Source organism: Morone saxatilis, unplaced genomic scaffold (assembly GCF_004916995.1).
Source record: "Morone saxatilis isolate NCDOM2014 unplaced genomic scaffold, NCSU_SB_2.0 Contig24, whole genome shotgun sequence".
NCBI classification, from domain to species: Eukaryota; Metazoa; Chordata; class Actinopteri; family Moronidae; genus Morone; species Morone saxatilis.
Window position 1 is genome coordinate 16039628 of NW_023339807.1, and position 22123 is coordinate 16061750.

General features: G+C 40.5%; 2 protein-coding genes and 1 long non-coding RNA gene across 3 annotated transcripts in view; 2 read left to right on the plus strand and 1 right to left on the minus strand.

Annotated features, from left to right (window-relative positions):
* LOC118336231 overlaps positions 1-17555 on the minus strand; it is an 18751-nt gene extending 1196 nt beyond the window's left edge. The window contains exons 1-2 of the long non-coding RNA XR_004797097.1: positions 17385-17555; positions 13832-13983 (exon numbers count right to left, since the gene is read on the minus strand). This is a non-coding gene — a long non-coding RNA (uncharacterized LOC118336231). The remainder of the gene's footprint in view (positions 1-13831; positions 13984-17384) is intronic.
* Positions 498-16625, plus strand: kcnj14 (potassium inwardly rectifying channel subfamily J member 14). The gene is made up of 5 exons (XM_035672832.1): positions 498-747; positions 8201-8371; positions 8578-11712; positions 12840-13157; positions 13735-16625. The coding sequence occupies exons 3-5, from the start codon at positions 10654-10656 to the stop codon at positions 13963-13965; spliced, it is 1608 nt and encodes a 535-aa protein (XP_035528725.1). The 5' UTR covers positions 498-747; positions 8201-8371; positions 8578-10653; the 3' UTR covers positions 13966-16625.
* Positions 17556-17879: 324 nt separating the features above from the next.
* The window catches only part of myh14 (myosin, heavy chain 14, non-muscle), a 30890-nt gene continuing 26646 nt past the window's right edge, over positions 17880-22123 (plus strand). The window contains exon 1 of the mRNA XM_035672969.1: positions 17880-18089. The gene's annotated coding sequence lies outside the window, so the exon portion shown is untranslated. The remainder of the gene's footprint in view (positions 18090-22123) is intronic.

Consider the following 22123-nt stretch of genomic DNA (forward strand, 5'->3'; position numbering starts at 1 on the left):
TCTCTCTCTCTCTCTCTCCTTTTATTGGCATGACTATAATTAAATAAATACTATAGCCAAACCATGTTGTGTGAGGTTAACAATGTCTCAGACAAAACACACATGCAGACAGAGAGGCTTGTATAAAATTCACTAAAATAAATATTAACATCAGTATTTATAAAATAAATAATCTTACACAATTCAGTCAGTCAGTAGCTACTGTCTGCTGCCATTTAAAACAACACAGAGAGTTTTCTTTATTATCCCAGAAATAGGCCTATATAAAGAGAAAGTAAGCTATGGTGCATTTATAGTATAATCAACCTATAAAATAACTGTTATACAATTACATAAAATATACTCAGTTGTTCATTAGAAAGTCGGATAACAACTTTGATACATATGTGAGAAGTGTTTGATGAAAATAGGTCTTCTTTTAAATACACTAACTGAGTAATCCACATATAAAGTGTCATTTAATATTGATTAATCAGACACTGTGGTGTGACAAGGTCACTCTGGCAGTCCGGACAGGCGCGTGGTGGTAGTTTGATAGCGACGTGAGCGCGCTCATCCACCACCTGAGGGCTCGCGGACAGTTGACAGGACCGCCAGCACGGCACAGCTCGCGCTCGGCAGTGTCTAATCAGTGTTTTTATTTCACTTTGTATTAATCAGCCGTTAAATCCGGTTAAAGTAGGAAGTTAAAGTAAACTGACCTCGTTACAAAGCGCCGAATTAACGGGAGGAAAATGCAAACTGCGGGTAAGTGCTGGTTGAATTTCACTGCGCAACTAGTTTTTGTCTTTAAAGTGATTTCTTATTTGTTATTTTATCGCTCACATGTGTCAGTGGTGTTGTCTTTAAGCAACCTGCGGTCTTGAAGTTGTATTTAAAAGCACGTGGACATATTTTAAGTCATAATAGGCGTCCGACAAAGGTTGTGCAGCTTTAAACATTAGGTGTTTGTCACATCAGTGACACTGTTCAACTGTTAACATGTTGAATTTTGGTTTGTTAAGGTGTTATTGGCTCCATATGGGACTTGAGAATACGATGTGATTCATTACATAAACAGAGTTTTAATCAGGGATCTCAGGGATGTTCTTATTAATGCTTCTTAACTCAAACTGTTTTTTCCTCCAAATGTTTTAAAGCTATTATACTGTATATTTGGACCTTTTAAATTGATATTAACTACAGGCATGTTTTACCTCAATGTGTACTGACAGGAAGGGGGAACAGCAGAGTGATATGAAGCCAGGGAGCTTGTTGTGCCTGATGATTTAGACTTTAATCCTTTCTGTTTTGGTGAGTTGTGAACTGATAGAAAACACAGCTGTATTTTGAAATAGGCTTTAAAATGATGTAATGATTGTGAACAACTGAGAAAAACTGAGAGACAAACTGCTCTGAAACACCTGTGCAGTACACATTTAGTAATACATTTATATTTAAAGGGTGCTCTTGTCTTAACGTACAATCGTTATATTACACACAGGTAGATACGTAGGTTTCACACATTTATTGCAGCCATGTCAACACTAGTGGATGAAGCAAGTTGAAATCAAGTGGCAAGAATCAAGTTGCTGGGGATTTTTCAGTGAAGCACATTGGGTAAAAAGGTTGGACCGAAGTACAGGATTATAAGATGACAGCAGCTTATTCTCTTTAGGCTATTTGTTTTATTAGTATCTATAATTTAAGGTAAAGATATTATAGAGCATAATTCAAGTTATTAGTCCAATGCATACATCCAATGCACTTAGCAAGTAAACATTATAGCTAATGATGTTTTAGGGCACTCCAGCAATTTATGCATTGCACTTTTATAAAGGTAACAGATAACAAACTAAAATTAAAAAAACACTGCAAAAATGATGACGCAGAGGTTAACATATCTCTTTTTATTTCCTATTATGGGTTAAGCTCCAGAAGTCCGGGATCCTACACATCCCATAATACAAGTCAGTTCAGCTACACTGTCCCTGCCTGGTCAATGCACACATCTTTCAGACATCATGCCCCATTTTGGTTTGTAGTCTCTTTGATTTTTTATTCTAGAAATAGATTACAACAGATATTTTAAAAAGAAGTGGGATAAATACTACATTGTGGTATATTATATGTACTTTTGTGGTACAGTATTGCAATCCAGCTGTTGTATGGTTGTGTCCTTTAGTAGTTTAGTCATACACACATTTTAGAAATTGGACCATGTTTTGCGTGTGCAGAATAGGGTTCCAGCAGTATAAAGATACCAAAATGTACGGTTATCATACCTTTTATATTTGCTTATCTACTGTATTGAATGCTACTATATAGAGTTATTTAAAAAATATAGTACATGGTATTTTGTGAATAATAATCGTGAAGTACTGTGAAACCATGATATTTTTGCTTATCGTAGCAGGAAAAATACTGTTGCAACCCTGTGTGGATCACCTGTGTTGTGATACTACTGTTATCGTGGGCAATGCACAGTGTGTGGTGGTAACACCATAACGTACCCCGTAACTTACATCCCTTTTTTGTGCTGCTTTTAAAATGCAAATATCTACAAATAGCATCACTGTGCTGTTCTTGGGCAGCTGATACAGTCATTACATGCTGTAGGATTGTGCACTGGTCAGGTGGCAAGAATCCCAAACATGTTGGACTTTTTCCTGAAAGTTTTCACCGACTGACTGGAAAAAGAAAACATTTAATATAATGCAACAGATATAAAGTTAAACACACACTACCTTCGAGAAAGTTGAATCTTGTCATTGTTGATGTAAGGTCAGAGTAGAGTTACGCTCTGTGGTCATGGTATTGGTGTTTGCTTTCTAAAAAGGTGAAATGATTTTCTATTTGATAACAGTTACAAAGCCTCCTTGACAGTGCACTTATTTACTCCGTGGACTGAATGCGTGTCTGTGTATCTAAAAGAATAGTTGAGGTCTAAGGATAAAGCTGTAAAAAGTAGTAAAGTCTTATTAGTCTTGGTTGTGTACTTGTCAATTTTCGGAGTATTTTGAGTTGGTGTAGACTCAGAGTTTTAACCAGCACATTGCAACCTGCACTATCTTAACTCCCAGATTAACATTTGGCCGTCGTCACACTATGACCTCGATCACTGCACACAGCTGAAGGAGGGCCGGCAGCAGAAAAGTTTCAATTAGATGGAATAAGGCCCGGCGCCAAGATGACTCCACATTTGTGCTTATTATCAGATGTTTTCATAAGAGTGTGTGTGTTGTTCATCAGTGAATTACAAATGTTTGCCCAGTTCAGAGCTCACAGTATTTACCTAACTAACCAACAAATATCCCTATTCCCTACGGGATCAATAAAGGATAACTTGATCTTGTCTCTTATGTGATAATTATAAGCAGGACTACTTATTAACACACTTAGACAATAAACTGAATTCAGTTTGATGGATTACTTATAAGCAAGTTGTTCCTGTAATTAGATTTCCATACTATACTGCATTAATCTGAGACTAGTGGCTGGCTGGAATTTGGTAAAATTACTATGTCTAAAAACTCCAGCCATTCATTGTAAATGAGCTAAAACATTCAGAATCCCATTGTGGTCCTTTTGACTTCAAACTTATATTAAAATGTGCACGTTTGAAAGGATAAGCAACACCATCAGGAAAATGTCACAGTGAATATGACTCTTGATAGTAAAGTCTAATATCACCAATATTCAGTTAGAGTTTACTCTTTGTGACACCCATTACTGTTTGGCGCTCTGGTGCTGCTGCAGCTATTAGCTGCGACATCTGAATGACGCCACCAGATCAACACTTCAGTAGAACTGTATTGATCAGAAAAGCTAAAGGTTACTGCAGTGTGTTGTAATGTCACTGTCACTTTTGTTTTGATCAGGCACAGCTATACAGCTGTTGCAGTGGCCCCTTGGTGCGCATTAAACATTTATAAAATCTACCCTGTAAAGTCTAATAGAATAATTCAGCCTGAAATGAACGAGATATAGAAAAAAGACCCGACACAGAGAGCACTGTGACACTGTGGGAGAGGGACCCAGTCTGTGTCCTGGTTAATAACACCCACTGATCAATAAACAGTATCGATGTCTCTATATTTGCATTGTGGCATCGCAGTGTAGAGGGTCACTTTTGTTGTGTTGTACACTGTGTACACAGCGTTGATTTAACACCCCATTATGAAATCATCCAGACAAATTTAATGATGTAACAATAAAGGAAGGAATCTATGTATGTATATGTATGCATCTATGTTGATTTACTCGACAACCGTTCATCTGATCCACGTCACGCTTGGAGAGTTTATTGCTGAGGACTCAAGGAAGTGCAGTGTGACATTTGGTGCTATTTTGCCAGATGGTGGCGCTATAACAACAAGCTTTATGTTCTAACCTGTAACTTTGTAACCTGTAAGTCTCAGAAACAAAACAAAAAAGTTTTTTCCTGGATTGGCATCTAACTAGGAATGAATCTCTGTCTGCTGTACAGTATGTTTATGACTGTCCTTCACATACCTTGAGAACTGTTCATGTGATCGACTTCACACTTGGCGGGTGTCTTGCTGAGGACCCAAAGAGGCGAAGTGTCAAGTGTGAAATCGAAATCAATCACATGAGTTGGTTCTTGAGAATGGTGCAAGCAGCCAGACCATGGTTTTTGACAGCTCTGCAAGTAGCACGTCCAGGGGCCAAGCAATCAGTCCGTTCTACACGGGCACACACTCCAAACCGGTGTGTGTGCATGAAATGCTTCATAGAGCAGCATTATCTAACACTATTTTACTCAAACTGTTGTTTTTAGAACATACAAACAGGAAATAGGTTAGAGATCATATGTTACACGAGAGGCAAGAAAAACGATAGATAAAATTAAGAACATGGTTTATTCAGGGCCTTGTCCGATGACACTGAAATCATATTCCCTGCAAACCTAATCTGACCACATAACACCTTAATATGGTCAGATAATCTGGATAGAAAGAGGACACGAGAGGTGCTATATAGAGAGACAGTACATGCATGGTGAGAAAAAATAGAGACAAAGATAGGTGGTGAAAGTGGTCTACTCTTGCTAATTCAAACCCGTGAGAGTTGAAATTGAATTAGACTGGCTTCAACACCTTTGTCTGTGCACTCCCATACAGCTGCTTGTGGTCAGGTTTGCTCATGCATCAGGGGCTATTTTAAAATAATCCACAAGCCCTGGATGATAGAGCACATTAGCAGTGTTTTTCAGCAAGTGTTGGGTTATCATTATGCCAGTAAATGCTGCCCAGTCAGGACTATTTGCATGAGCTATGGAACAGTTATCTGCTGCTAGAAGACCGAAAATCAATCCAAGAGGAATTACTTACTCGGCATAAGATTTTAATTTATGCTGATGATGCAATTCAATTTAGTTAGATTCTTCTAGGTAATCAAGTCAAAATTAGTAGAGCTAATTATGATTATTCATCATTTTGAGGGTATAAAATACACAAGATCTATCTCCAAGCTGATTTAGCTGATTCCTTATAGGCTTTAAAGGTCCAGTGTGTAACATCAATTGACAGAAACTGAATATAATATTCATAGGTTTTCATTAGTGTATAATCATCTGAATTTAGGAATTGTTGTGTTTTTGTTACCTTAAAATTTTTATCTACTGAGGGAGCAGGTACTCTTCCATGAAGGCTGCCATGTTGAACCGCCATTTCTCCAGTAGCTCAGAATGGACAAACCAAACACTGGCTGAAGATAGGGCCTTTCATGTTTTTTGCAAGTCTTGAGACTCCTGCACACTTCACAGCACCTTCCTAGGTCATCAAATACCAATGTGAGTGGTGTTCAGTTGGCTGCAGTCTGCAATTTCACCGCTAGATGCCACTAAATCCTGGTCCTTTAAGTATAGGGATTTTCATTAGTTATCTTAAAGACTTGTACTGGATAAAGTTTGCTCTTTTTCTTCAAACAGTTGAGATGACCTAAGATGACACTGAAAGGTCTTGTAGTCATTGTCCACATTTTTTGTGTGTCACATTCATGTGTGCTGTATCACTTTCAAATGCTTCTGGTGTTACTTTTATGTAAAGAAAATCCTGAAAATGTTCCATTGTACATTTTTTAAAATATGGCACAAACAGTGTTGTTAAGATATAGGTAGTTTGACATCTAAACTTGGTGGAGTGTATTATTATGTTGTTGATTAATTACTTAAATGCTAGGTCTGAAAGGTGTGTTTCTGTGAGTGTTTCTAAAGTCCAGGTGATCAGAAATCTTGTTTTGCACAACCACCAGATAATAATATTTACTGGTCGACACAAAGCAGCCAATTTTTGAGGAGATGGAATTAGAAAATAAATAAATTCAACGATTAATCAATCATAATAAATAGTTATTTTTCTGTAGTTCGACTCATGAATTGACTAATCATGGTAGATATAGAATGGTTTATTAATGGCCGTAGGACTACCCGTTTAGATGACAATATCATCTAAAACTCTTCACACATGTAAAACAAAAACATTGTATATAGCTTGCTGGAGTTAACGAATAACCACTGTTTAATCTAATGTCAGAGGCTAGTGTTTGCTGTTAAATATTTGATTAAAGGACCCTCAAATATCAGTATCCCCATCACATTTCAGCCTTTATCATATAAGGCAAGACTTCATATCAAATGCTGCTGGTCCTGACAGTGTGAAGCAACAACATGGACAGTTTCCCAGACACCTTACATGAATGTTCTTATATAAGAAGTCATTTGAGACATTTGCCACCTCAACTTGATAAGGTTAGGCAACACAAAGACACATGCAGCCTCACATTGCCTAAACACGAACACACAGACACACACACTTCCTTCATCACCTCCTCTAGCTACTGTCGTCAGTCATCCGGAGACACTTCAACCCAATCACAGAGATAGCAAACCTGAGAACGTGTTCATTTGGTAGTGTTGGCAGGAACTACAGTAGAGGCCTCAAGGTCATGACTGCCTCCTTGCACATGAACACTGAACATTGAGCCATACAATGCTGGAAGAATCTGTCTTTTTAACATTTTGTGGAAAGAAAGACCTTTAAAAAAAACATATGATTCAGTTGGAGTTCAGTCTGAGGTCCAATGTTGTTTCAACATTTATTCTTTCCTGTCTAGTTAAAAAACTACCTTGATAGTTTGTCACCACTTTTACTACATTAAGCAGTGTAATAAATGCCTTAGCAGTATTATATTCATGCATTTTCGTTGAGCCTATTAAATCCTGGACTGGTTTGCATTTGTTTCGCCTTCATGGTTTTTGCACAATGCTGAAGCTGCAGCAGTGATGGAAGTTAAGGAAGATGACTTATAGGAAGTTATATAGCAGTTTCATGTAATCAGTATCATATCCCTGTCAGCCAGCAACTTATAACACAGTTTATGCATGATGGTCCAACACATCAAGAGATAATTATACAGAAGACTATTTTAATTGCACTGCCCAGAAGAATGCACTACAGTCTTTATTTATTCATCCATGTGTGACACGTAATGTAACGTAATGTCTCTGTGATTCTAATAGTAATACAAGTATTGATAATTTCCAATTTACTGAAGCAGGCAGTGAACACTGTATTTAGAAGTCTACATAATTAGTAGAGGTTGACATTTGTTACATTCAGTGACATATAATACTTTTTCCCGTATTATCTCAAAACCTGCTCATGCCATAACATATCCTACCTGTGAGTGTTTATAGATATTCTTACCAGTTTCAATAACAGTACTGGCGCTTACGTAAGTCCTCAGAGGATTAGCAAAACCATTGGTAAGATTACCAGAGTCACGCGCGCAGCTGTAATCCACAGCATATCGCCAACTCCTCAGCAGGACATACTACCTCTTCACCCCAACCAACCCAGAGTTCCTGTTTATCCCAGTCTTTCATCTGAGCTACAATCCCAGTCTCAACCTTTGCCCAAGAAAATCCTCTCCACTTCTTCCAGTCTATTGTCTTTAATCCACTATTGCTTATTTATCAAAGATTACCCACCCTGTACCACTTGGTTTCCTGACCCAAAACAAGGGCCCTGTAATTCAGAACTTTTTAGTTATTGGAGGCTTCTTCATAATAGGATAACTTACATGTCCTTCGTAAAAAGGTCTATCCATCAGTATATAGAAATATGTTTCAGAATGCCCATTATTATGCTCACCCTGTAAGTAGTAAAGTAAACCATCTCTCCGTTTCCCTTCACAGGCTCCATCATTCCCCAGGTACGTTTGGGTGAAGTTTCCTTTGTCGTGACAGAGTTTGGTTCTTCAAGTTAAGACTGTCTATAGGAAAACCTCCACCATATTTGATCAACAAGATAATCCAGTATCAATCCAAGGACTCAATGAGAAAAACCTAAGAGCTACATTACAAACGGTAGGTTTCTTATCCCTATCCATTTAGATATTCATCATATAGAGAATACTTAAGATTTGGATTGATATTAAATGTGAATATATGCAACAGTTTAAGAGAGAAAGGTCTCTTTTGATGTGCATGTGCTGTGTTTCAGGACAGTTTTGTAATATGGACTTTATCTTTACTTTCCATTCTCTTTATCTTTGTTCTTTTTTCTTTTCAAGACAGGAAGTGTGTTAAACAAGAAGGTCCTAAAGCAAAGGGATACAAAACAGACAACCAACATCTCAGTAAAGAGAACCAAGAAAGAGACTCTTTCCCCGAAAGCTCAATGCTTTTACTGAGCATGTGTCATAAAGAGACGTCAACACACAAGCAAAGATGAACCCTTATGTCACCTCACACTTCAGGAGGGATCTATTTCCCCATTTCCATTTGTTGTAGACTATTGTCTATCTGTCTGTTACTGGTTGAATGAAATGGCCTCTTTTATATTTGTACAGTTATAGCAGTAGCTCTTGTCTATTATTTTACAGTTCTCATTGTACTTGCCACAGTACTGGGTTACAGTTGAGGGTTGGATTCTGTCCACTGTTCCAAAGAGACTGGATGTGGACACTCTTGTATAGGTCAGGATTCAGTTGTAGAGTTCAAATGGTTGGGCAAGGTAAATACTAACTAAACACTACAAGCATACATTTACATTGCCTGATACATTTTTCTTTGCATATAATATTTTTTTTATTTTATTTGTGGAAAATCTCACTGATGTTCACATAGCCTTTTGTGATTTGGTTCAAACAGAGATGCTGAGTTAGAGACTATAATCCACTATAGTTACCCTCTCAGCCGCCTTAGTTCTCAGCTCTTCTCAGCTCTTCTGCTTCAGTGGCATACACCTGATTTTGGCTCCAGACCTCCAGAAAACTAGAAAACTTCCTCAGGTGACCTGTGTGCTTACCTTTTCCCTCATATAAATCGGCCACTTAAAGTTAAAATCCTGAGTAATGTTGGAGATAGATCAAAGTAATCTCTCTCTGCTGTTTTCTTCCCTTCTTTTTATCTTTTGTCAGGCATTGGCGATTTCTCAGCCGTAATGCTGAGCTGTAATGAGGTATGTCTGCTCTGAGACACTAACTGTTGCAGGTGATTGCTAACAGCCGTGTAGTTCAGGTCAATATTATCCACGCAACAGTCAGTAGATTTGATCTTCACCAGATTAACAATGGCCATCAAACAGATATGCAGACCCCTTGAAAAACAATGTGAAATTGTGAAAGCAGTGACATGATTCTTCCAGTTGGGGCCCTCTTGTTGGGTCAAAGTGACATTTCCTAGACTTATGAAGACAACTGCAAGTTGCAAGACTACTCTAAGGCTGCTGTAACAGATACATCGTTTGAACCTACTTATGAAATTATGTGTACTATATTTAATGCTTTATCCAAGATGTATTGGCACTGTATTCTGAATGACGAATGACGGTAGGCATTTGATGTACTGAAAGTGTTCTATTCTTTGTTTCCTCATGCCCATACCAAGGGGTTGTGAAATTGAGAAGAACTTTGATCGTAAGAATTAGCATGTTTTTTGCTTTTTAGACTGCATGTTGGAAATAATTTTATCATATCATCCCATTTGAAGTTAGTTTGGATGTCTGCATCTTGTCTCAGTATTATGGAAGGTACCCTGTAATGAGCTGTATATCCTTGATATGTTTCCTACTCCATTGCATTATCAGTCTATAGCTTTCATTAATTGATACCTGCTCGAGGCTTCCCTTTTGTGGTTTTGAACTGAACAGAACCAATCCTGCATGCTTTTCTGATGTCTGTTGAGGTCAATCCAACCCTACCAGTCCTGGTCAAGAGAATTTCTGCAAACTGGGCATCACAGAAATAGACTCTTTGGGTTACCGCTGACATTTCTTTTCAGCTCACCTCACTTACTTAAGTGAGTTTTATTATTTAAGGACATTAATTGTGAATGAATACACCTGTGGACCTACTTCAAGAAAGCCCCCTTTGTTGCTTAGGGCTCCGTTGATGAATATATAGACAATACTAGGAAACAAAATGACAAGTTGGGGAAACTAAGTGACTGATCAATGGCCTTGGAGGGAATTATTAGATTGCCCACTATAGACTTGCAACTATCTCTTCATTAAGAGGGATTTAAAGACTGACTGTGTTATAAGCTCCACAAGGCGCTTAATTACCACATCAACAATCAAGTCAAGGTTCACTGAGGAATACTGAGCAACTGAACTTCTGCATAAGAGAGAAGAGATTTTATAGCGCATGATGGGAGCGGCACGTGTGAAACGCCGCTTCAGTGCTGTGGTGGATGGGCCAGTGGAGGAAGAGGAGGTCATGAGGCTGGCACAGAGTGCTGCAGACACGGCTAGGGCAGGGGGGAGTCCAACAGGGTCAGGGACCCCAACCAGCCCCTCCCCGACCCATGCCCTGAACGGCAAAACTCTACCTCTCCAGAGCAACACCAACAATGCACGGAGGCAGAGTGCCATTGGAGAGTCAGTTGGAGGAGATGCAGGAGAAGGCGGGATGAGAGCTGCAGGAATGTGCTCAGGACTAAGGAATGAAAGAGGCAGTCGTGTAGGAGGAAGAGGTAAAGGCCGGTCATCCTCGGACCAGGATTCACTCTCTTCCCCCTCCACTACCAGCCGCCGGCGCACTAGGCGCTCAAGCCGCCGGCCCCGACAACGCTTTGTGGGCAAGGACGGACGCTGCAACGTCACCTTCGTCAACATGAGCGAGAGGGGCCAGCGCTACCTCAGCGACCTCTTTACCACATGTGTGGACATCCGCTGGCGCTGGATGCTTGTCATCTTCACCCTCTCCTTCCTTCTCTCCTGGCTGCTCTTTGGATTTGCCTTCTGGCTCATTGCCTCCATGCATGGGGACCTCTCCATTCGGCTTACCCCCAGCTCCAGTTCCTCTCCGGGATCAGGAGAGGCCGGTTCTGGAGGAGAGTCCGATAGAGAGGCAGTGGTTGAGGAACCATGCTTCCTCCAGGTTAACAGCTTCATGGCTGCCTTTCTCTTCTCCTTGGAGACGCAGACATCCATTGGTTACGGATTCAGAAGCGTGACCGAAGAATGTCCCCTGGCGGTGGTGGCGGTCGTTTTGCAGTGCATTGTGGGCTGCATTATTGACGCCTTCATCATCGGGGCAGTCATGGCAAAGATTGCCAAGCCCAAGAAGCGCAACGGGACATTGTTGTTCTCTGAAACAGCTGTGGTGGCGCTGAGGGATGGGAAACTCTGCATGATGTGGAGGGTCGGAAACCTACGCAAGAGCCACCTGGTAGAAGCACATGTTCGAGCACAACTACTGAAGGTAAGTAGAGAGAGGGATAATGACCATGATGAAAAAATTAAAGAGGTCAAAAAATATGGCAATGATAAAAGAGACTTTCCCTTTTTGAGTAAAAGGTCAACAAGCTAAATTGGAAATAGGAAAACAGACAAACAGGGAAAAGTAAAAGAATGTAACAAAAAATAGATGCTGCTTTGTGAGAGATAACGGTAGAGGAAAAAAAGGTTGTAGTAGAGAGAATGAGAGTGCTGAGACCATCTGGCCTGTATTCTGTGGACTGTCGTTAATGAGAGCTTGTTTTATTTTCCCTCAGGGGTTAGGAAGATTTACCATGGATTAACTTGCCCACAATTCTTTAACTGAGAACCATTGTCCTTCGTCAACTCATTTTCCCTTGTGTGTACTGTATGTGGGTTAGAGTATTGTACTATATGCTAATGTTTTCCTTGATGTCTGGCATTATGTGGGTTATTTTAAATGTTTCCTTTTTTGTGAATATGTTGTCATTATTAATGCTGTATGTGTATTCATGTGTGTATGCTGAGGGTCCGGAGGGTCAGAATCTGGGGAAAATTGAGGCTACAGCATAGACAATTTGATCTCTCCTAACAGCATGACCATATCAAAGTTCAGACAGGGCAGATGGGATTAAGTTTGCGAGGATCAAAGAAATACAATTCTAAATACTGGAACTGGATATTGTTCCATAGTAAGGGTTGGGTGAGTGATAAGCCTATGCATGGGTGGTATGACTAAAGATTGGCATAGACAAATTTAACTAAATATAATAATAACCAAATACTAAGCTTTTGAGTCAGGGTAAGTAATTTAATTTCCTGTTTTTTTTTCAGATGACCTTAGGAAATGGTGTCAGGTTTATTTAAAATGACATACAAATTCCCTCTTTTCTATACCATGGTGTTGCATTTTATATCCAGAATTACAGTTTAATTTCATTTCACTCAATCATGTCCCATCTGCCTTTGGCTGTTGTTTGTTTCATATTGGAAATCGTTTCTAGTCTCCATTCAATATTTTACCACATGTGAAAATCAATTTTGCAACATCATAACTACGTAACACAACTAATGTGGAAAGTATTATGTACTATATAGTGACTTTAGTTTACTCTTTACTCCCAACTTCAGCCAAGGGTGACAGAAGAGGGAGAGTTCCTCCCGCTGGACAATGCGGACATCAACGTGGGTTTTGACACTGGCACCGACCGCATCTTCTTGGTCTCCCCAGTGACAATTGTCCACGAGATCAACGACGAGTCACCCTTCTTCGAGATCGACCGTAAGACCCTGGAGAGTGACTCTGAGTTGGAGGTGGTGGTCATACTCGAGGGCATGGTTGAGGCCACAGCCATGACCACACAGTGCCGTAGCTCCTATCTGGCTTCTGAAATCCTCTGGGGACACCGTTTCGAACCAGTGCTCTTCGAGAGGAAAGATTGCTACCAGGTCAGAAAGGAAGAATAGCGATATAGGATGTCTGGAAGTCCTTCCCTTTCCTTAATGCTGTCTGCAGTGGTATCAATTTCTTCACAATAGTTGGGATTGATGTATATCTTATGTGTTTTTACCCACAGTAGTGGTGTAGCTCTAGGGATATAATAAATGAAATATCTTAACTATTAAATCGATTGGCACAAAGGTTTGTAGAAGCATTCATGGTTCGCAGATGATGTATCCTAATGACTCTGGTGATCCCCTGACTTGTTTGTAGCACTATCAACAGGTCTAAATTTTAATATATTCAGTACTTTGTATTATTAGCAAACATCTGCAAAATTCATGACATTGCCATCAGCCTTGGTTGTACATTGTGGTTAGTGCTCGCAAATGTTAGCATGCAAACACACTAAACTAAGACTGTGAAGATTGTGAACATTAACCTGCTAAACATTAGCATGTAAGCATTGTTATTGTGTGCATGTCAGCATTTACCCAAATATAGCCTCACAGAGTCACTAGCTTGTCTTTGTTATCATGCAAATAAAATGTATATATATATTCTTGTCTTCTGCCCTTTTTCCAGGTGGACTACTCATTCTTCCATCGGACATATGAAATTCCAGACACACCATCGTGCAGTGCTAAAGAGCTGGCCGAGCAGAAGTACATTCAAAGCTCACGTTCGTCATTCTGCTATGAGAATGAAGTGGCTCTGCAACTCGTCTCCCCTGATGATGAGCCTGACCAAGACCCCGAATGTCCCTCCCCACCGACCCGAAGACAATCCTTGGCAGAACATCTCCACTACAACTGAACTTGTGGAATAGGAGACCTTCAGGGAAAAGAGACAGGAAGTTGGACCAGAGGTTAGAGGAAGAACAGGCAAAAAGAGAGGGTTAGAGAAGTAGGAATGGGCAGACCAGGATACACTAGGCAGGATTAAAATCTTTCTCTTTATCTTAAAAGATAGAACCATGGATTTTCCAGTGTGAGGATAAAGGATAGGAAGTCCAGGAGAAGCAAGTCAAGAGATTGACTATAAGTTTTAAAGGTTTGCAAGAGTACTACTCTACAGATTAGATTGAACAGAGAAATAGAAATGATATGGACAGATAGAGAAACAGTGGGGGGTTTGGGGTCAGTCTATAGGGGAGATGGGTTACTACACTGACCTAGTTGTCTGATTGGTCCTGGCAATCTTTCAGGGTAATTGAAAACCTGTCTGCTAAGTCTCACATCTGGCCCATCACTACCACAACACGCTCATCTGGCTTTAATGCCTGCCTGTCAGAATATACAACAGCACCCCATGGTGGATCTAACCTGCAACTGCTCCTCCAGTTTTATGATCCGCAGAAAATTGTGACCTTTATTTTAGGTGGCTTCTGTATAAAAATGAGTGGTAGTGTACCTACTGAGGTACAACTCAGGAATGTCTTCCACTGTGATGCTGATTTATCATTTTGATGCTTTATTTTCTTATGGTAAGTATGGATAGTGCACATTTTGTGATACTGTGAGCAGGGGGATGTGTGAGAATGTAGTATTAGGCTAGGCTACTTGCAGAGCCAAAGCAGAACAACAGTAACATGGAGAAACAGCTGAAAACTAGCAGCGGTTTTGAGCAGTTTCTTTTCCATGTTACGAGCTGTATGTTGTTTTGTTTTTTGGCTTTTTTCTCTGTGTCATGCAAAAAAAGGTTCACTGATTGTAACATTTGCTTTGTTTAAATCTTGAATGGCATGTGGTCAGAGGAAGCATGGTAGTCATTTTCAAACCACTGCAATGATAAACAGATGACAGATGACGATGTCTGTATCCAGATCAGTTAATGACCACATGTTTTTTCTTGCACTACTATCTACGGTATCTTCTCATGTTCTATGTTGCTAAAATCAACCACATTTGTAATGTTTTGCTTATACTTTTGGATTCCAGCACTTTGCGGCTGAGCTATGACATTATAATCTTTGTTTAAGTGTCTTGACACTTGGGAGACCCTTGACAGTTCGGACTGAATCCAAAGCAAAAGGGGTTGCTATCATTAACTCTGTAAATGCGCTGGAGGCCTACAGTCATCTCCAACATCATGAGAACACAACTGAGCTTAACTGAGTGGGAGAGGTGTTCTAACAATGTTGCTGGCTTGCCGTACTTTTGTCTGAGAATAAAACAACTGTCTAACATCAGCACAATTGAACTGGAAATTACACCACATTCATATAAATTATACTGTATTTTTGTGCCCATAAAATCATGTGACACCTTATTCTTATTCTAAAAGTGTAGTGAGCGGTGCCTTCATAACAAACCAGAGATTTTTCAACTGGCCCGTCATCTGTAGCGGTTAATTTCATGTTTAAAATGTGCTTAAAGCTTATTTTTGTTGTGTGTATTTTCATAATAATGCTGGTTATGCAGGTGTTTGTCAATCAATTTAACATTTGCAGTATGTTGTTCTAAGTAGACAAAACAATGTCTGCAAATGAATTACTGTGAATCTGCTCAGTAACTGAGAACATGAACATGCACTGATAACATTAAGACGCTTTTAGCCGTATTGTATTGTAGGATATGTAATAGTTACACTTTGTAGTTATATTACAAAGCACCTGGAATGTTCTCGTTTATTTTAGATCCTGTAATAATTTGCAGTTAATTATGCCACCTGAGTATTTAAGATTACAGAAGGTGTTGGGAAAGGAAATGTAACTCAGTGTGAGGAGTGCAACATGATATTGAGCGTTGACCAACAATCAGCCTGTCCAACGCACAGCCTGGAAACTTGTTATTTGTACTTTGCACAAAAGTAATACATGGAGACTAATATCACTAATGAAGCTCTACAACAGCACAGTAGTGTTGCTGGATCAGCACAGGTTAACCTCAGTGCATCAGTCGCAGTGTTTCACTCCAGTTTTTGAACGTTTTTTTTATGGTTACCTCAGGGTTGTTGAGGTATTGATAACATATTCTCTGTTACAATTAGTGTTAATACTGTTCTATGTTTGTGTCCTCCCTTACACTTTTCCTTTATGGTCACCATGTTCTATTTATAGGCTGCATGGTGGGTCAACTCGTTCACCCTGCCTCCACTTCCATGAAATGTAACTTGACCTTTCAGCACCATCACTCTGACAACGATAGCACTTTTTGAACACCCCAGAAAGAAATAGACGGATTATTTGGTAATTTCACTGGTTGCTTAGGATTCACAACTTACAGTACACATAATAATTTTTTTTTTAAATCATAGGTATTTATAATATACATAGTGTAAAAATGCATAGTATACTGTAATACTGCATACATTTTAATGATATAGTGAGATGAAACCAATAAAAGCTGTAACTACCTTTCCTAGGTTATTTTTCTAAAAAGAAAGGGAAACCTCTCTGCTCTAACATTGAAATGTAATTTCAGAGCTGCCTCAGGCACAGAGCACTTCCAAACTGAACTGTGTTGTAGAGCAAATAAAACACTGTGATTGAATTGCAATTATTGGTTGCCTCTTCATTTGTTCTCCTAGTTGCTGTCCTTGTAACCCCCATCGCACACCTACGGACCACTTTAAAAATGTAATCCAGATGGCAAGTGTAGACTAGTTTATTAGGGCTCACACTCTTTTTCTTATATTTGTGTTATATGTTATTTACAATGGCCACAACTCTTTATTTCCACTGTTTCCGTCTGTCACATAATTTGGACCTAAACCCTGAAACCAAACCATAAATATTTTTAATTTTTTTATAGGAACAGGTGGAAGAATGTGAAAACCTTATGATGTAAATAAAATGATGGAGTTGTACAACTTTAAGAGTATTAATTTGCTTTTTAGTGTGTTGTCAGAGGTGCACCTTCAGCCAAACTATCACTGCTGAAATCAGAACAAATTAATAATATTTATAGCCACAGCCTACATAGCCTATAGAAAGAAACATATATAGATAACATTTATTTTTCTCTTTTTTAGGCTTGATTCTGCTCCATGTCAGTGCCATAACTCTAGTGACATACTGAGAAGTACAAAAATATATTAATCATGTTATAAAATATGTCTATTATGATTATAGCCACAATTACACAGATTATTTACTTAAAATACTCCAAAATGTGAAGCTTAATTTGACTAACTTAATAAAAGGCTACAAAACATATCAGACATTACATTGGCGTAAATATTAACTGGTAGTGTGTGTGTGTGTGTGTGTGTGTGTGTGTAGAGCCTGGTACCTCGGATACGCGGGTTCAGTCGGATTTTCGAGGCTGATCTGAATCACGCGCCTGGAGTCAGATCATTCCAAGCGAACCGTAGGTTATGTTTGGACGGTGACTCAAACAAATCCGATCCCAGATCTGTGTCTGCGGACACTCGCCGCCACTGAGTGGTAAACAAAGGGCGCGCAAATCTCCCTACTTTAGCGCGAGAGTGCCGCACAGGCACCTGCTGCAGCGCTCCGATTGGCTGTTGGAGACGTCACTCACGCGTAGCCCCGCCCCTCGACCGTTAGCATTGGCTAACGGCTGAGATTGTCGCGCAGCCCGGAGCTCCATTCGTCGCCGCACCCGGTTGATGCCCGCTCTGGGGCGGAAAGGTCCCGTTGTATTCATGAGGCGGGTCTTCTGCTCGGTTGTAGATTTTGATTGGAGTTATTTCTCATTGAGGTTGGGCTAAAAACCGTCTTCTCGCAGCTGTTTGGTCCGCTAGCAGGAAGCCCGTCTGCGGCGCTGAAGCCGTCGCCGTGCCCTCACTGCTCTCTGTCTACTTTATTCTCAGTGAGGAGTGTGAGTGCGGCTCCACTGAGGAGCGCTGCAATGATAAAAGCCGCATATGCGGTAGGCTACACACCTATCAGGCAGCAAAATACCCAAGAAACAGCCTCACCCCGGTTCTCCTCGCACCACAGCCTTATCCACGACACAGAGCGGAACCCGAAGGTGAGAGATTTAATTGCCTTTACTCTAATCCAACTCGTAAATAGCCAGTGTAATATCCCAAAACGTATCATATTTCAGTGGAGCTGGCTAACCTCGCTAGGTTGGTCTAAATGCGGTGGTAATAACGCTGCTGGGACTAAAACCTTTCGTACTGGTTTGATCTTTATGTACGCCTTCGAAGAGAGGCTTACATCGAGATGACCTGAAGTCTGGCTAAGGAAAACTGTGTCTGCCTAATGGCCATATTACAAGGGATTTCGACCCATATAATTACACGGTATAGGCCTGCTGTGATCTTTGTGTGGTATAATAATAACACCTAGCTATTATCCCCCAGTGAAAATGGCTTTGGGGTTGTTTGGCTGCCACATGCATGCGGTTCACAGAGTCAATTAAAGGCTGGGGCCCATGTGATTGTCCATGTCTTATGTTCAAGGTGTGGTTGCCTTCGTCAGTTTTTGTGTGTGTGTGTGTGTGTGTGTGTGTGTGTGTGTGTGTGTGCTGGAGCTACAGTCCTCAAATGCAGGTAATTTATAGGGGTCACACCGCAGCTGTACCGCCTCTGCAGCCGCACTGTAATTATCATAGCCAGTGGCTTAATAATGTCACCTCTCTCCTCACTGTCCGCTAAAGTGCGCAGATGCCACAATATCATCACCGGTGCAATTCGCATGAAAGCTGGAGAAGGGGAAGGAAAAAAAGGCGTCTCCTGCTCCCCCACCCGTTTAACACACGCACAATCACGCGCAGGCACCCACACATTAATCACACACACACCACACACACACGAGACAGATAGACCACCAGGCCCCCCCGCAGTGAAACCTCAGTTAAAACTCACTGTCTGTGGGCTGCTGCTTGGTGTTGCTATGGAGGAGAGCAGTCAGGTTTTTGGCAAACTCCAGCTGCTGCAGGACGAGTTTGCTGGTCAGTCCAGGCTGTACTGCGACAACCTGTGAGGTCTGTGTGTGTGTGTGGTGTGTGTGCTGGTGTGTGTGAAGACTGTGCTTTAGGAGGATCATTAGCATTGATAGGACCCAGCAGCATCCTACACTGCAGCTGTGGGGTCAGCATGCAAAGTGCTCACAGGACAAAAGAGTTGGTCATATCAACCGGTCTGTGGTGACCGGGTCTGTTTCACTGTAGTAGATAATGTAGCTATGCAAACGTTAAAACTGTAACTCTCAGTAGTTTTCATTTCTTACATCTCTTAGGTTTGTAGGCAGATTCTTATTTTAAGAATAAAGTCTGGCTTTCTGTTTGTCTCAGTTAGCGAAACCTATAAAAAGACCAATGAACTAATGATGATGATGAAGAAGAAGTATTGTCTGTGTAGCCAAAGCCTGATAACTCTTTTGTGCATAGGCTTTTATTGTTGTCCATAAACTATTACAAACACACCAGTCAGCCACACTCATGTGAAGATGTTAAGTTCAAACTGTAATTATTTACACAGTCCACATATCTGCCCTGTCTCTAAGCCAGGAAGTGATGGTTGGTTAGTCTTTTCACTTGTTAACAATAAGAAACATATTCTAACTTTTTCCTATTGTGCCAGCCTTTAAGAACAGATACACAGCTGTTTTTATGCCACTGAGGAATCACATATTTCCATACTGAGTGGCTGGGCGGTGTCGACTCTTTTGTGAGCATACTCCACACCCAGAGTCATATTGGAGTAACAGGTATGGTTAAGGCAGGGTTGGGGACTGGGCCCTGTCATGAACAGACAGCAGGAGAAAACTGAGACTGAGATACACTGCAGGAATCAAGCCAAATGACATACCTGCTGAGGCATGGAGACGCCTAATAGTTCACACACACACACACACACACACACACACACACACACCATACTGAACGACAGGTTGACATTTGCTCCACTCAAGTGTGTTTCATTCTGTTACTTAGGTGGACAATGTGTCAGCTCCATAAAACCTGATTTGGTAATCATAATTATCTGTTACACATTATTGTGAAATCATTTCTTCATCACATTAATCCATCGACAGTTCATCATCATTCAGAGTCCCAGCTGGGCTGCTGGAAGGGTTTTCATTCAAGTTTTCTTCTTTTCATCTCGGCTGCCACGTTAAATTAAGGTCATCAAACTCCATAGATTCCTATGGACCATTAAAGAACAGCCTTTCCAAAAATATATCAAGATGCAATAGTAATTTGTTTAAATATAAATAATGATAAGTGTTTTGTTTTTTTAAGTTACAATCTAATAAGTCTATTCATGATATCATGAGCTGCATGTATGTCAATAGCCTTGTGCTAACATTCAGTAGGTTTTTATCTGTATGGCTGCGATTAATAACATTTTCATTATGGTTTAATCTACTGATTATTTACTCGATGAATTGTTTGGTCTGTCAGCAAATAGCGACAAATGGCCACCACTGGTTCAAAGAGACCATGGCAATGTGTTCAAATGTTTTCAAATGTCTTCTTTTGTCTGACTGAGTTCACACCTGGAAGTATTCTGTTTACTATCATAAAAGACTTAAAAAAACAAACAATATTCACATTTGAGAAGCTGAAAGTTTTCCCATTTTTATGTAAAAATAGTTCTGATTGATTTTCTGTCAGTCGACCAATTGTTTCAACAACTAGTCCATCTGAAACAATGTCATTTCTACTAGCCTCAATGGAAAGTTTTAGAGTCACGAGTTCTCCTCCAGCAAGAGGACTTTTCTCACTGAATCACTGCTGCACATTATTTCTTAGTTGTCAGAAACTAGAAACATCCTGTTATAGTACTACAGTCACTCTGACTGGAGATTGTCTTCATGTTCCAGAGTAGTAAATACTTCTCGCTGCTGTCACCTCATCTTTAATAGGATGCTGGGTCCAAACCAACATTTCGTTTCCACTAGTTCTCAGTGAGTGAGTTTTAGTCCTGTAGTAGAAGGATCCTTCATTTTCTTTCAGTTAACAGAAGATTCACTCCATTTCGATCCTCTCTCCTCACTCCCATCCCACCCTATTTCCTTCTTCCTCACCATCCCTCCCCCTCTGACTGTCATGTCAGTTTACTCAGGCGATTGATGTATCTTGCTGTTCCTCGACCCTCCATCCCTTCACCCCTCCACCCACCGATTTCTCCGTCTTTCTTCCTCCCTTCTTCTCCTTGATTTGCTGTGTCTTACAATTAGGCCATCCCTGACCCAATCTCAGCTGGATATGGCCTGCATGCTACTTGCGTGCTACTACTGCTCTTCCTTTATGTGTGGGTGGGTGGGTGGGGGGACCACACTGGGTATGTGCGTGTGTGTGTGGTTTGACACAGAAACACATCAGTTCATTGTCCGATCAGGTCCTTTACATCATCCACCGCTCCATTTTTAAGCTCCCACAAGACACGAGGCCCGTGATAAAAAATGCTAAACAGACCACTTTTATTGTCCCGTTTTTTTGCTCCCTTTTCTTTTCGTCAGGTGCCAGTAGACCATGACCAGGGCCAACGGGGCGCGTGCCAAACGATTTCACCCGCTTCCTGTCCTCCGGGGGCGGGAGCCAGGGTCTCCTACCTCCAACGCCCGTGTTAACCCGCGCCAGCCAAGCTGATTGGGCGCAAACGACTGGGTGTGGTCCGTCAGAGAAGCATGTGCTTTGAGGTTAGCGGGGTATGTCCGTTTAGAAGAAAAAGGCCTGATTTTTGTTTTTGGTTTCCAAACAACACACCGACGTTATTCAAAATCAAAGTGGAACTGCCGAAGGCTTAAACATGTTGATTTCAGGGCAAATGCAATTTATGTTTACAACTCGTTTTCCACATTCCTGTTCTCATTATCTAAGAATTAATTTCTGTACATAATTACTTCCAAGTGTAGCCCTCGACCTGAAGGTGTGTCAAAACAGGTGAGGCAAAGCCAGCATAGGGGTGTGCATTTTTGTATGTCATTTTATCATATCTTCATGAGTTGTATCCCACGACAATGCCCTATTTTCCATGCGTTCCTTTGTCCTATTAGATTCTTAATATCCTTTGTGGATGCTTTCTAACACATTTTAGGAACTAATGACTA

Coding starts and splice junctions, on each gene's coding strand:
- kcnj14 (XM_035672832.1), top strand. CDS start 10,654: ATGATGGGAGCGGCACGTGTGAAACGCCGCTTCAGTGCTGTGGTGGAT. Junction 11,713..12,839: donor TTCGAGCACAACTACTGAAG/GTAAGTAGAGAG, acceptor TCCCAACTTCAG/CCAAGGGTGACAGAAGAGGG. Junction 13,158..13,734: donor AGAGGAAAGATTGCTACCAG/GTCAGAAAGGAA, acceptor CCCTTTTTCCAG/GTGGACTACTCATTCTTCCA.